The sequence below is a fragment of the Mus musculus genome, chromosome 5 (assembly GCF_000001635.26).
Source record: "Mus musculus strain C57BL/6J chromosome 5, GRCm38.p6 C57BL/6J".
NCBI lineage: Eukaryota > Metazoa > Chordata > Mammalia > Rodentia > Muridae > Mus > Mus musculus.
The window spans coordinates 117,917,856-117,929,996 of record NC_000071.6 but is presented as its reverse complement, the minus strand read 5'-3'; the positions used below and the strand labels follow the sequence as shown (position 1 = coordinate 117,929,996).

Here is a 12,141-nt window from a genome sequence, read left to right as displayed (position 1 = left end):
GGAAGGCAGAGGCAGGTGGATTTCTGAGTTCGAGGCCAGCCTGGTCTACAGAGCGAGTTCCAGGACAGTCAGGGCTACACAGAGAAACCCTGTCTCAGAGAAAAAAAACCAGATTTAGTTATTTTTATTTTATGTGTATGTGGATGGGTGTTTTGCCGACACATATATTTATGCACCATTTGCTTGCCTGGGCTCACAGATGCCAGAAAAGGGCACCAGATCCCCTAGAACTGGAGTTATATGAAGTTGTGAACCACTGTATAGGTGCTGGGCATTAAACCTAAGTCCTTTAGAAGAACAGCCAGGGCTCTAAACCACAAAGTGGCATTATCTTAAAGAGATAGGCACACTTTGTTCCTCTCTCTGCTAATTCACAACTATTTTAATTCAATTCCAACTCCTAGCATTCCTTGGAATATTCCTTTGTTAATAACATTTTGCCAGTATCAGGTCCCTCCTGGCAGTGGACAGGGGCAGATTTGAAGGCCATTTGCCGGTTTCCTTGCTGTCTAAGAACCACACTCCAGGGAGGACTCACCACACGCTGGCTTTTCAGCATCCAACAGTCCGCAGTAAGCTTAAAACCTCTCCATCAGATGTGCCTACGCACCCAACGCTGCTTCTAACTATTCAAAGGCACTAGACGCCTAATATATTCCATTAATGCCTGAGAGCCTTTGAGAGACAGTTCAAGAGGCTCGGGGCTCTGTCCTGTTGACCTCTTTAAGCAAAGGCTTGGAAGGGCACGTGGGTCGCATGCATGCCAGATTTGCAGGTGACACGAGGAAGCTGGGAGGACCAAGGACTGTGACTGGATCCTGTACTGTGCCAGCATCTTCAGGAGGCTCATTTGCAATGGTCACAGCAGCCTGGCACAAGTGATGGAGGCCAACTGTGGAGTCATTTGGAATGGCGGCCAGATAACCAGGTCAGTGTGACTTTGGAAATGTTGCTGGCATTTTCTCAGGGTCACTTCCCATATCCAACATGTGAGATATGTTATAATATATATGTTATAATACAATATAACATGTGTTATAATAAATTGTGTCCTTTGCTTACTGGGCTGGTGTGAGTGAGAAACTTCCCAGAGGCTCAGCTCCGTGCATTGGAGACAGAGTATACTAGATATGAATGTGCAAGCTTGCTGCCAGTATTTCAAGAAAAACATTTATTTTTATTTTGTCTATGAATGTGTCAAATGTACACTAGTTCACTGCTGCACATGAAGGCCAGAAGGGGGAGCCAAATCTCTTAGAACTGGAATACAGTTGCGGGCAGTCACATGGATGCTGGGAACTGAACCAGGGTCCTCTGCAAGAGCAGCCAGTGCTTGTAACCACTGAGCCATCTCTCTCCAGCTTTCCACTGTCTACTCAGTGACTTTTCCAAAGCCACACAGACCCAGTTTGTGTATGGAAGACCTGGGGTCAGTGCCTAGGGCTACGAAAAAGAATTTAAAAGATCTATCTGGGTTGTAACTGAAAAAAAAAAAAAAGGAAAAAATTCCTGAGAGGGACTGAGTACAGAGACTTGGAAAATTATTATTATTTTTTTAAGATTTACTTATTATATATAAGTACACTGTAGCTGTCTTCAGACACACCAGAAAAGGGCATTGGATTCCATTACAGATGGTTGTGAGCCACCATGTGGTTTCTGGGAATTGAACTTAGGACCTCTGGAAGAGCAGTCAGTGCTCTTAACTGCTGAGCCATCTCTCCAGCCCTTGAAAAATACAGCTGCAGACGGGTGGTCAGTCTAGGTGTGATCAGGCTGGGCCCATTGAGGACATGGGCTTAAAGGGTGAGTGAGTTGGCTCTGAGGACAGTGCCCACATGACAGGTGATATTAGCATGTCCTGTTTAGACTGACTGGTGATGGCAGTGACAGGTCCAGCATGGATGGATGTTGGTGGGGATCATGTAAATTCTGCTGCTGCTGGTGGGGTCTGAAAGTGGTGTTTCTAATGGATAGCGAGAGCCCTGTGATTAAACTCCAAAGCTCAGGAGTTCATATATGAAGAACAGCTTAAAGGCTCTGGGACCCGAAGGCAAGTCCTTGGCCATTCAAACCTCTCTTTAGGAAGAAGTGTATTTGTTTTGGATGTCGCTTAATAGGGCTAACTGGATTTTATGTCAAGTGCAAAGACTTAAAATAGACTTCGGTGGTCCAGAACTTGATTAGTGTGCGCAAGACCCCAGGCTCAAGACCCAGCATCGCATAAAACAAAAGCCACAAACCCCAAGTGCTAAGACAAACATACTTTATACTGGATAGCAAGGTGTTTGGCTACAGTAGATATTAAGATAATTGGCTATGCTGGGTAGAAAGATAATTTCGAGGGCTGGGGAGATGGCTCAGTGGGTAAAAGCATTTACCATACAAGCCTAAGGGTTCAGATATCTACAAGCCACATGAAAGGCTGGAGAAATGGCACTGGTGGCCATCAGAGAGGACCCAGATTTAGTTCCCAGCACCTCCGTGGTGGCTCACAGTCACCTTTAACTCCAGTTTGCAGGGATCCAACAGTCTCTTCTGGCCTTGGCAAGCACAGCCCTTAGCATGTCTGTCTGTCTGTCTGTCTGTCTGTCTGTCTCTCTCTCTCTCTCTCACACACACACACACACAGAACACTGAAAAAGCCAAAGGCAGAGCACATGTATCCAAAAAAGCAAAAAAGCGTAGCATCCTCGTAGGGAGAGACAGGAGGATCTACAAAAGCTCCAGGAGCCAGATCTTCCAGCTTATGGTACTGTGAAGAGACCTTGTCTCAGACAAGCAGGGGTGGGGGCGGTGGGGGGGGGATGGCCACCCAAAGGCCATTCTCCAATCTCCCTAAGCATGCTGTAACGTGTGCATGTAATGTATTATAGTACATTGGTTTTGAGCGCCCATTGCTACTCTATAGTGAGGTTAGCTACTTTTGCAGTCTCTAGAGCAGTGAGTGGTTCTCAACCTTCCTAATGCCGAGACCCCCGCCCCCCCAAAATTATGTTTGTTGCTACTTCGTAACTGAAAAGTTGCTGCTGTTATGAATCGTCATGAATGTATCTGTGTTTTCCAATGGTCCATGGTGACCCCTGTGAAAGGGTCATTTGATACCCCTGCCCCCCAAAAGGAATCACACCCACCAGTTTGAGACCCATTGCCCTAGACAAAAAAAACCTGCAGTAAGAAATTACTTGTGCTAAGCATTTTCTAATGGAGATGCTGCCCAAAGAGAACATTTGCCTATTTCACAGGTGACCCCGTGCTCAGATCACCCTGAAGCCCATTTTCTTTGTCTACCTCTCCTTTGTCCCTGTCTCTGGTTGGGGGCACAGGGGAGGGAAGGTAGGATCTGGTGTCAGGGGGACTGCAGCAGCTTGTAGTGGGTGTCTGAGGTCTGAGTTCTCCTTCCTGGCTATGGGTGGCAGTTGGGAGCGGAGGGGATTGCTGCTGAGCGAACCCAGGCATTCCTACCTGGATTTAGGACTTTGCAGGTTTTGGCGGCTGAGGAGTCGGGCGGCTGAGACTCGCTTTTTGTGAACATTGGAAAGACCTGTGAGGAGAGAAATAATGGTTGCTATGAAAGGGGGGTTTAAACAACGGTTCACAAAGTCTCTTCTGCTTTGGGTATGTGTGTGCACATATGTGTGTATGTGTAGTGGTGTGTGCACGGGGCGTGCTGTAGGTGTGTGTATATAGGTCAGGGAATAGCCAGGCCTGTCATTTAGGTGCTGTGTGTGAGCTGATCTTTTGAGCCAGGGTCTCTCACTGGCCTGGGGCCGGCCAGCTAGGCTGGGCTGGCAGGCTAGTGAGCCCCCAAGATTCTCTTGCCTCTTCTTCCCCAGTGTTGGGACTACAACCATGCGTCAACCATGGCTGACTCTTTCATGGGTTCTGGGGAATTGAACTCCAGTCTTGGTGTTTGCAAAGTCTATACTTTACCAACTGAGCCATTCCCCAGACCCCTCTTCAGAGCTTCCTGTGGAGTGGAAGGGGGCAGGCATTGGTGGGGCTCGGTGAGGTGGTTACAGACACTCAACCAAATGCCAAGGTGACTGGGATGGAGGTGAGGATGCAGTGGGCTCCCAGCGACACAGAGCCCTGCATGTGGGGACAGAAGTGTGGCCCGCAAGGGCTTTTCTGAAAGGGGAACCAGAGTGACACAGCTACCGTCCCCACACACCCCTGAGGGGAGCTCTGCAGCCCCACCCTCCCCAAGGTTACGGAGGTGTTTGGAAGGATGTGTCAGGTACCTTGGGTCAGCTCTGGAGCTTCTGCCACATAAGTGAGGCGGAATTTATTCCTCTTCCAGCTGCGGTCATTGCTAATGAGGGAATTGTTCGCCTTCTCAATGTTGACGTCATCCCCCACACAGAACACATCACAGGCTGCCTGCGGCACACAGAGAGTTATCCCAGATGTTAGATCAGTTATCCTAGGTAGGTCCTCCCCAGGTGTTCCAAGTCATGGCATGGAAGCTTCCCTCCCTCCCTCTCTTTCTCTCTTCTCTTCTCATCCTCTCCTCCCTCTCCCCACCCATCGATCCAGACACCCATCCTTCCTTTCACCATCCACCCACCAACCCATTCACTCATCCACTGACCTACCCACCCTTTCATCTACCTAGCTATCTGTCTATCTATCTACCAACCCTTTCTTCCATCTATCCATCCACTCTCCAACCATTCACCCCCCCTCCCACCCACCCACTATCCATCCATCCAACCATCCATCCATCCATCTATCCACCATTTATCTATCCATCTACCTAGCCATCCATCCATCACCCATCACCTATCTACCATCTACCTACCCATATCCACTCATCTATCCATCTATCCATCATCTACGCATCTATCCATCCACCTATCTGTCCATCCACTTATCTATCCATCCACCCATCTATCCATCCACCCACCCCTCCCATTTACTTTTCTACTCACCCATCTTCTTGTCCATTTCCAATATTCCATACACCTCCTTATTCATACATCCATTCATCTAGCCCTACCCACTCATCTACCCCACCCTCCTGTCTACCCCCACCCACCCGTCACCCTACATTCTGAGTAGTGACTTGAGGGCCTTACTTCTACTGAAGACAACACATTCACGATGACATTGACTACTAAATCCCACGTGCCCAGAGGCTTAACACTAAAAATGAAAGTAAATACCATAAAATTTCCTTTCATCTTCTTCAAAAGGTTTAAAACAATTATATAAAGCCAGCACACACTGTCTGGATACACTCTTTTTTTTTTGTTTCCTTTTTGGTCAAAGCTCCTTTATCAGCAAACAATAATCCTAAGAGTTACTGCTCAGAACCATTAGTAAACATTTTCTGAGACAGGTTCAGAAAGGTCTTTAACATTTGGGCTCCAGTGATGCCCCTGCCTCAGCCTCTCCAATAATGGAGACAGAGACATAAACAACCATGGAACTACTTTTCAGTGAAATTTAGAGTTTTTCAAACACAGGTTTTATTATTAACTGGCTGTGTGCTGATTTACAGACAGTTGCCATGTTCATCAACAGAAAAAAAAACAGAAAAGCAAAATATTGTACTGGGGAGTATTATTTGACCACAAGAAGGGATTAGGTGGCCCATGTGGATGCACCTAAAAAACTTTACAACAAGGGGAAGAAGCCCATTGTGAAATGTCACCTGGTATTGGATTTCATCCCTAGGGAATGAAGAATGAAAGCCTACAGACACAGAAAAGAGTGACAGCTCAGGCTGGAGGGCAGGGGGATGGGGGATGGGAGACCAGGAGCAACAGTTCTCAACCTGTGGGTCACAACCGTTTGGGTGTGTGTGTGTCACATATCAGATGCTTAGGACTCAGTAGCAAAATCACAGTTATGAAGTAGCAATGAAATAATTATACGGTTGGGGATCACCGTAACCCGAGGAACTGTATTAAAGGGTGGCAGCGTTAGGAAGGTTGAGAAACACTGGTTCAGGCTTTTCAGGGTCCTAGCCTCTGGGATGCTCCGTCAAGGCTGGCTGATGAGCCGAGGAGAGACAGCTCTTTCAGAGGTGAGTGAACCTGCAACCATCCCGGCTCTCCATGTCCGGGTGGAAATCCAGGGACATAAAGACACAGCTCCCCCTGGTGACCCACAGAGCCCTGGCCCTACGTCCCCCTCTTGCCTTCTGCAAAGGCTCAATGACAGAAGCTGGTGGGACCTTTCCTTCTGGGGCTGACAATGAGGACAGAATCCAGGGCAGTGAATGGGACAGAGAGCAAAAGCCACAGGACTGGTGTTCAGTGCCCCCAGGATTCTGAGCAGAAAATGTGTGTGTTAAGGTTGCTCAGATTCACTAAAGCTCTCTCCTGGCTGTGTGGATTGGGGAAAACCCCTCCCTTCCTATCTGTCTCCCTCTCCTCCATTTCACTTATAATCTCCTTTCTTCCTCCCTCTCTCCCTTCTTCTTTCCCTCTTTTCCTCCCTTCCCTCCACCTCCTTTCCTTTCCCATGCTGACCAAGTGGCCTATCATTGAGCCATCTGACCATGGAGTTCCCCTACCCCGGCCCCCATGGACAGCTTGGCACTGTCTGTGGTCCGGTGGGTCCCATACCTTGAAGACTTTCTTAGCCCAGGTCCTGAAAGCCTCTTCCTGTCCGCAGAGCTCATCTCCCTCCCTCATCTTCAGAATCCTCTCCCCGCCCAGCTCCTCCAGGAGAGTGTCCACTGCGTGCCCAAAGGCACAGAAGTGAGGGTATGCCCGAGAGCCCAGGCCGAAGACTGAGAACCTGTCCAGGAGAAAAAGAAGGTCTGTCTGTGATGGGAGGATGTGGGGTGTGGGAGGTGTGTGTGTGTGTGTGTGTGAAGTCTGGTACCATGGGCCGATTAGTGTTACTTCGAAATTCATGTGAGTCTTGAACCCCTTTTATGGGACTGTATGTTGAGACAGGAGCTTTAAGGAAGTGATCAAGGTTTTAGTAAGAGTCCTATAAAGCCAATTTCCTCTCCTTCACTGCCCCTCCTCGCCAATAGGAAGGTAGTCACTGACAAGCTAGTAAAGAGAAGCCAGCGGGACCCCATCCCTTGGTGATCTCTTGGCTTTCAGAACTATGGAATAACACTTTCCCATGAAAGGATGACTTCAGCCCCAAGGGCTCTTAAGACCCGTTCTCTTGGTCTCTAATAGCGATTGCTGCTTCCAGAGAAAGTTCTACTGGTTTCTGAGGAGGGAGAGAGAGGAGGGCAGTGAGCAGGAATGATGGGCTGTTGGATAGATGCCCCTCTATTCGTTAGATCATCGACAGAAAAAAAAAATCTCAGCGGGATGCTTCCATTCAGGACAAATCAATTTGTTTTAAGAAGGATGGCAAAGGGCTGGTGAGGTGGCTCAATGGATAAGAGCACTGACTGCTCTTCCGAAGGTCCTGAGTTCAAACCCCAGCAACCACATGGTGACTCACAACCACCCGTAATGAGATCTGATGCCTTCTTCTGGTGTGTCTGAAGACAGCTACAGTGTACTTAGATATAATAATAAACATCTTAAAAAAAAAAGAGGACGGCAAAAAGAATTCTAATAAACCTCTCGTGGTCTTTGACTACAGCATCTTCCTCAGACATGTGACTCCTAGGCTCACCAGCCACAGATCAGTTGACTGACTCATGACAACACTTCTGAACGGACTCAGGGGCCCACGCCACAATCACTGGGAGAATCAGTGTTTCCATGACAGTTGCTACTTTTGAGTACAAAGTTCCTATTTTAAACCTCGAAACCAACAGGTGACTAAGTTCTCATCTGCAGGGCCAGATAGCAAAGATACCTAAGATTTCAAAGTTGAAGGTTCCTTGCAGAGGGGGTGGGGTGGGTTAGACAGGAAAAAAACAAACGCCTGAATATTTTTAATGGCTGAAATTAAAATATCACCATAATAATGAAGTACAATTATTTTTGGTGTGCGTGCATATGCGTATGGAGGACAGATGTCAACTTTAAGTGTTGTCTCCCCAAACAGCATTTGGGGGGTGGGGAGGGGCAGGACTGCTCACTGTGTCTTGAGCATCCTGTCTCTCTTCATCGGTGTTGGGCTTACAGCTGCACACAGCTGCTTCCACGCCTGCTTTTCATATAGGTGTTAGGGATGGGACTCAGGTTCTGAAGCTTGTGTGACAACAGCTTTTCAGACGGAGACCCTTCCTCGCCATGCTCCTGGGTAAAATTCTTTTTTTTTTTATATTTATTTATTTATTATATGTAAGCACATTGTAGCTGTTTTCAGACACTCCAGAAGAGGGCATCAGATTTTTTGTTACGGATGGTTGCGAGCCACCATGTGGTTGCTGGGATTTGAACTCAGGACCTTTGGAAGAGCAGTCGGCGCTCTTAACCACTGAGCCATCTCTCCAGCCCCGGTAAAATTCTTTAAATCCAAGCCCCCCAGTGGGAAGAAGGGAGAGTTTTACTTGGGGGGGGGTAGGGGGTAGGATCGAGAGGGATAAAATTTTGCCTAAGATATGAAGGTAATACTAAAATTATGTTCTGATATCAAGACCTAAGAGCTGCTCCACATTATAAGCGAAACCTGATGCAGACCACAGGCTTTGGCGGATAAAGACATGGCTGTGTCCACTGGCATGGGCTGCTGATGTTGGGGGGTGGGGGCTGTGTATAGGGATGTGAGGAGGGAGAAGATGTTTTCTTGCTTTGTATTCAATTTCGATGCCAGCCTACAGATGTTTTAAAGATACAGCATTGGGCTGGGGAGACAGCCCAGTCAGTGGGCAAAGTGTTCATAAGAGCCAGCCTTCAGATTTCTAGAACCTACATGAATCTGGTAGCACATGCGCATAATCCCAGAATTCCTGTAGCCAGAAAAAGGGCAGAAACAGGAAGCTCATGGGTGAGCCAGCTTGGAGTGTGCAGACCTGAAAAAGAGACCCTGTTTCAAATGAGGTGGAAGCTGGGCGTGGTGGCGCACGGCTTTAATCCCCAGCACTCGGGAGGCAGAGGCAGGCGGATTTCTGAGTTCAAGGCCAGCCTGCTCTACAAAGTGAGTTCCAGGACAGCCATGGCTGTACAGAGAAATCCTGTCTTGAAAAACCGAAAAACAAAACAACAACAACGACAAAAATCAAATCAAATGAGGTGGAAAGGGAGGTCCCACACTTGAGGCTGCTCTCTGACCTCTATGTCTGCACTATGTCTCTTGTGCCTGCATGCAACACACACACACACACACACACACACACACACACACACACACACACACACACACACACACGTTGCATACACGGACAAGATAGGAAAGAGTGTAAAAACATAGACACAGTTCTTCAGTCTAGGATCTCTACATCCTGTGCCCTCTGAGCCTAGCTCTCAGCAGTCATTAAGGCGGCTCATCTCAGGCTGGAGAGATGGCTCAGTGGTTAAGAGCATGGATTGCTCTTCTAGAGGTCCTGACTTCAGTTCCCAGCAACCACGGGTGGCTCACAGCCATCTGTAATGGGATCTGATGCCCTCTCCTGGTGTGTCTCAAGACAGTGACAGTGTACTCATATACATTAAATGAATGAGTGAATGAATGAATGAATGAATGGACATTTAAGATTTAAAAAAAAAAGAAGGCTCATCTATCTGGTCAAGGTGGGAGAAGTCTGTTCCTGGATGGTGGACCGAAAGGGTGTCGGCCATATCTTGACTGTTATCCAGGACAAGGCCCCACATCCTTATTTTATCTCTCCAGATACTAAACTGAACACATATCGTAGACCCAGGTACTTGTCTTTGTTACACATCCTCCCCCAAACTGTCTCATGGGATGTGACTCTGCTTAGGAAAAGATGAAGTCGGGGAGTAGTTTTCAGATCTGACTTCATAGTCGAGGCCGTTGGCCAGGCTTAGGAGACGAGAGGGCAGCAGCAGCCCCGGTTCTCGACCAACTGTAGAATCTCTTCAAGTCAGGCTTATGCACCACATCGGTAGATCGAAAACCACCCCTCCAACCCAGGTGGTTTTGTTTTGTTTGATCTCCTCATGTAGCCCAGGCTGGCCTTGAACTTGCCATCCTCCTGCCTCAGTTTCTCAACTGCTGGGACTACAAGTGTGCGCAGCCATGAGTGGATCACCCCAGGTGGTTCTAACGTGCACCCAGGATTGAGAAACACCAGATCACCTTAGGGGGTGTGGTGTGTGTGTCTTCAGAGACATTCACTCTGTATAAAATGTGTCTACTTGAAAAAGTGGCTCTGACAGTGGCATCTGGGGACTACTGCCCTTCAGGGCAGACAGTGGGCGGGACTTAGTAATGGGCTCTGGGAGGGAGTTAGAGGGCATCACAGGTTGCTGGGTACAAGCGTCCTCACACATGGGAGACCAGGTAGCGTGTGTTAGAGAGGGAAAGGACCCAGAGGAAGGGAGGAACACCTCAGGGGGAATTCTCCAGAACAAAGAACCACTGTGCAGATGGCCCCCACCCTCTAAGAGCCTTTATTAACCCCAGTCCCTGGCACCCTTGCTCACCTCACATTGGCCAGCGGTCCAGTACTTTCAAAGTTGTCTCTGAGGTCTGGTCCATCGCCTGATGACTTGCGGGAGTCAGAATAGGAGGAGACGCTGTTGAATCGGACCTTGTAGCTCCTGTGACAAAGGAATGGCGGCCGTGGGTTCTCTTTGAGCCCCCTCCTGAAGCCAACTCCCTCTCTGGATCTTCAATTTATTGGTCCTGCTTCTGGAACCTTCTCTCTGGTGTTATTATATTTATTATATCACACCTCTGGACTCTTTGAGAATTCATCAGCTTAACCGTAACGGTGATTTGAATATGTTTGGCCCCCACAGACCCCTGTGTTAGAATGCTTGGTCCATAGGGAGTGGCACAGTTAGGAGGTGTGGCCTTGTTGGAGTGGGTGTGGCTTCGCTAGAGGAATTGTGTCACTCTGGCGGCAGATTTTTGAGGTCTCCTATGTTTTAGCTACATCCAGTGTGGCACACAGTCTACTTCTACCTGTGGATCAAGATGTAGAACTCTCAGCTCCTTCTCCAGCACCATGCCTGCCTGTGTGCCACCAAGCTTCCTGGCATGACTGAACCACTGAACCTGTAAGCCATAAGTCATTCCCAATTAAATGTTTTCTTTTTTTGTTTGTTTTTCGAGACAGGGTTTCTCTGTGTAGCCCTGGCTATCCTGGATCTCACTCTGTAGACCAGGATGGCCTTGAACTCAGAAATCCGCCTGCCTCTGCCTCCCAAGTGATGGGATTAAAGGCGTGCACCACCACCGCCCACCTTAAATGTTTTCTTTATAAGAGTTGCCTTGGGGGTTGGCGAGATGGCTCAGTGGTTAAGAGTGCCGACTGCTTTTCCGAAGGTCCGGAAATCTGATGCCCTCTTCTGGAGTGTCTGAAGACAGCTACAGTGTACTTACATATAATAAATAAATAAATCTTTAAAAAAAAAAAGAGTTGCCTTGGTCATGGTGTCCTAACTAAGACACTACCCTTGCAATGCTCTCTGTGGTCATATTAATCCAAAATTAATTATAATAAACTAAGTTAAATATACACTAAGATTAAATAATATAAATGTAAAAACAGAAAATAAATGTAAAATAAAATGTAAATATATAAGAAGCTAAAATTAAATAATATAAACATAAAAATATAAAAATAGAAATATACAACAGATTAAAATTAAATATAAAAAACTAGGTGTCTAAAAAGAGAGGACTTGGTAAAATGTGGGATGCACATAGTAGGTAAATGTGGAATGTACATAGTTGGTACTCAGAGGGGACTTTTCAGCCATAATGAAGAATGAAGTCATATCATTTGCAGGAAAATGGGTGCAAGGGGTGATAGTTATCTAAGCCAACCCTAGAAAGACAAATATTCCATTAATTCCTCTCATTTGTAGCTCCTAAATTCTATAATGATACATAAAACCATATATTTATGAATGGCATGAAAGAAGAGTTGAGGCTGTCTAGGGGACAGAAGGGTGAGGGGAGGGTTGGGGTGTACAGGGAAATATGCTCAACCCACAGTGCATATTTGCATGAAAATTCAAAAATGGTTCCCTGCCTGTGCACATCATATTGCATTAAAGGTGCTCAGTGTCCATATGTGACTACTTTACAGCCAGCATAGATAGATAATATGTTAGCAAGTTACACAAGGCT

General features: G+C 47.2%; 1 protein-coding gene across 1 annotated transcript in view; it reads right to left on the bottom strand.

The window, feature by feature from the left end:
• The window catches only part of Nos1 (nitric oxide synthase 1, neuronal), a 92,002-nt gene that overhangs the window by 28,844 nt on the left and 51,017 nt on the right, over window positions 1-12,141 (bottom strand). The window contains exons 16-19 of the mRNA NM_008712.3: window positions 10,485-10,601; window positions 6,579-6,753; window positions 4,245-4,383; window positions 3,466-3,544 (exon numbers count right to left, since the gene is read on the bottom strand). Of these exons, the coding sequence (NP_032738.1) occupies window positions 3,466-3,544; window positions 4,245-4,383; window positions 6,579-6,753; window positions 10,485-10,601 (510 nt within the window). The remainder of the gene's footprint in view (window positions 1-3,465; window positions 3,545-4,244; window positions 4,384-6,578; window positions 6,754-10,484; window positions 10,602-12,141) is intronic.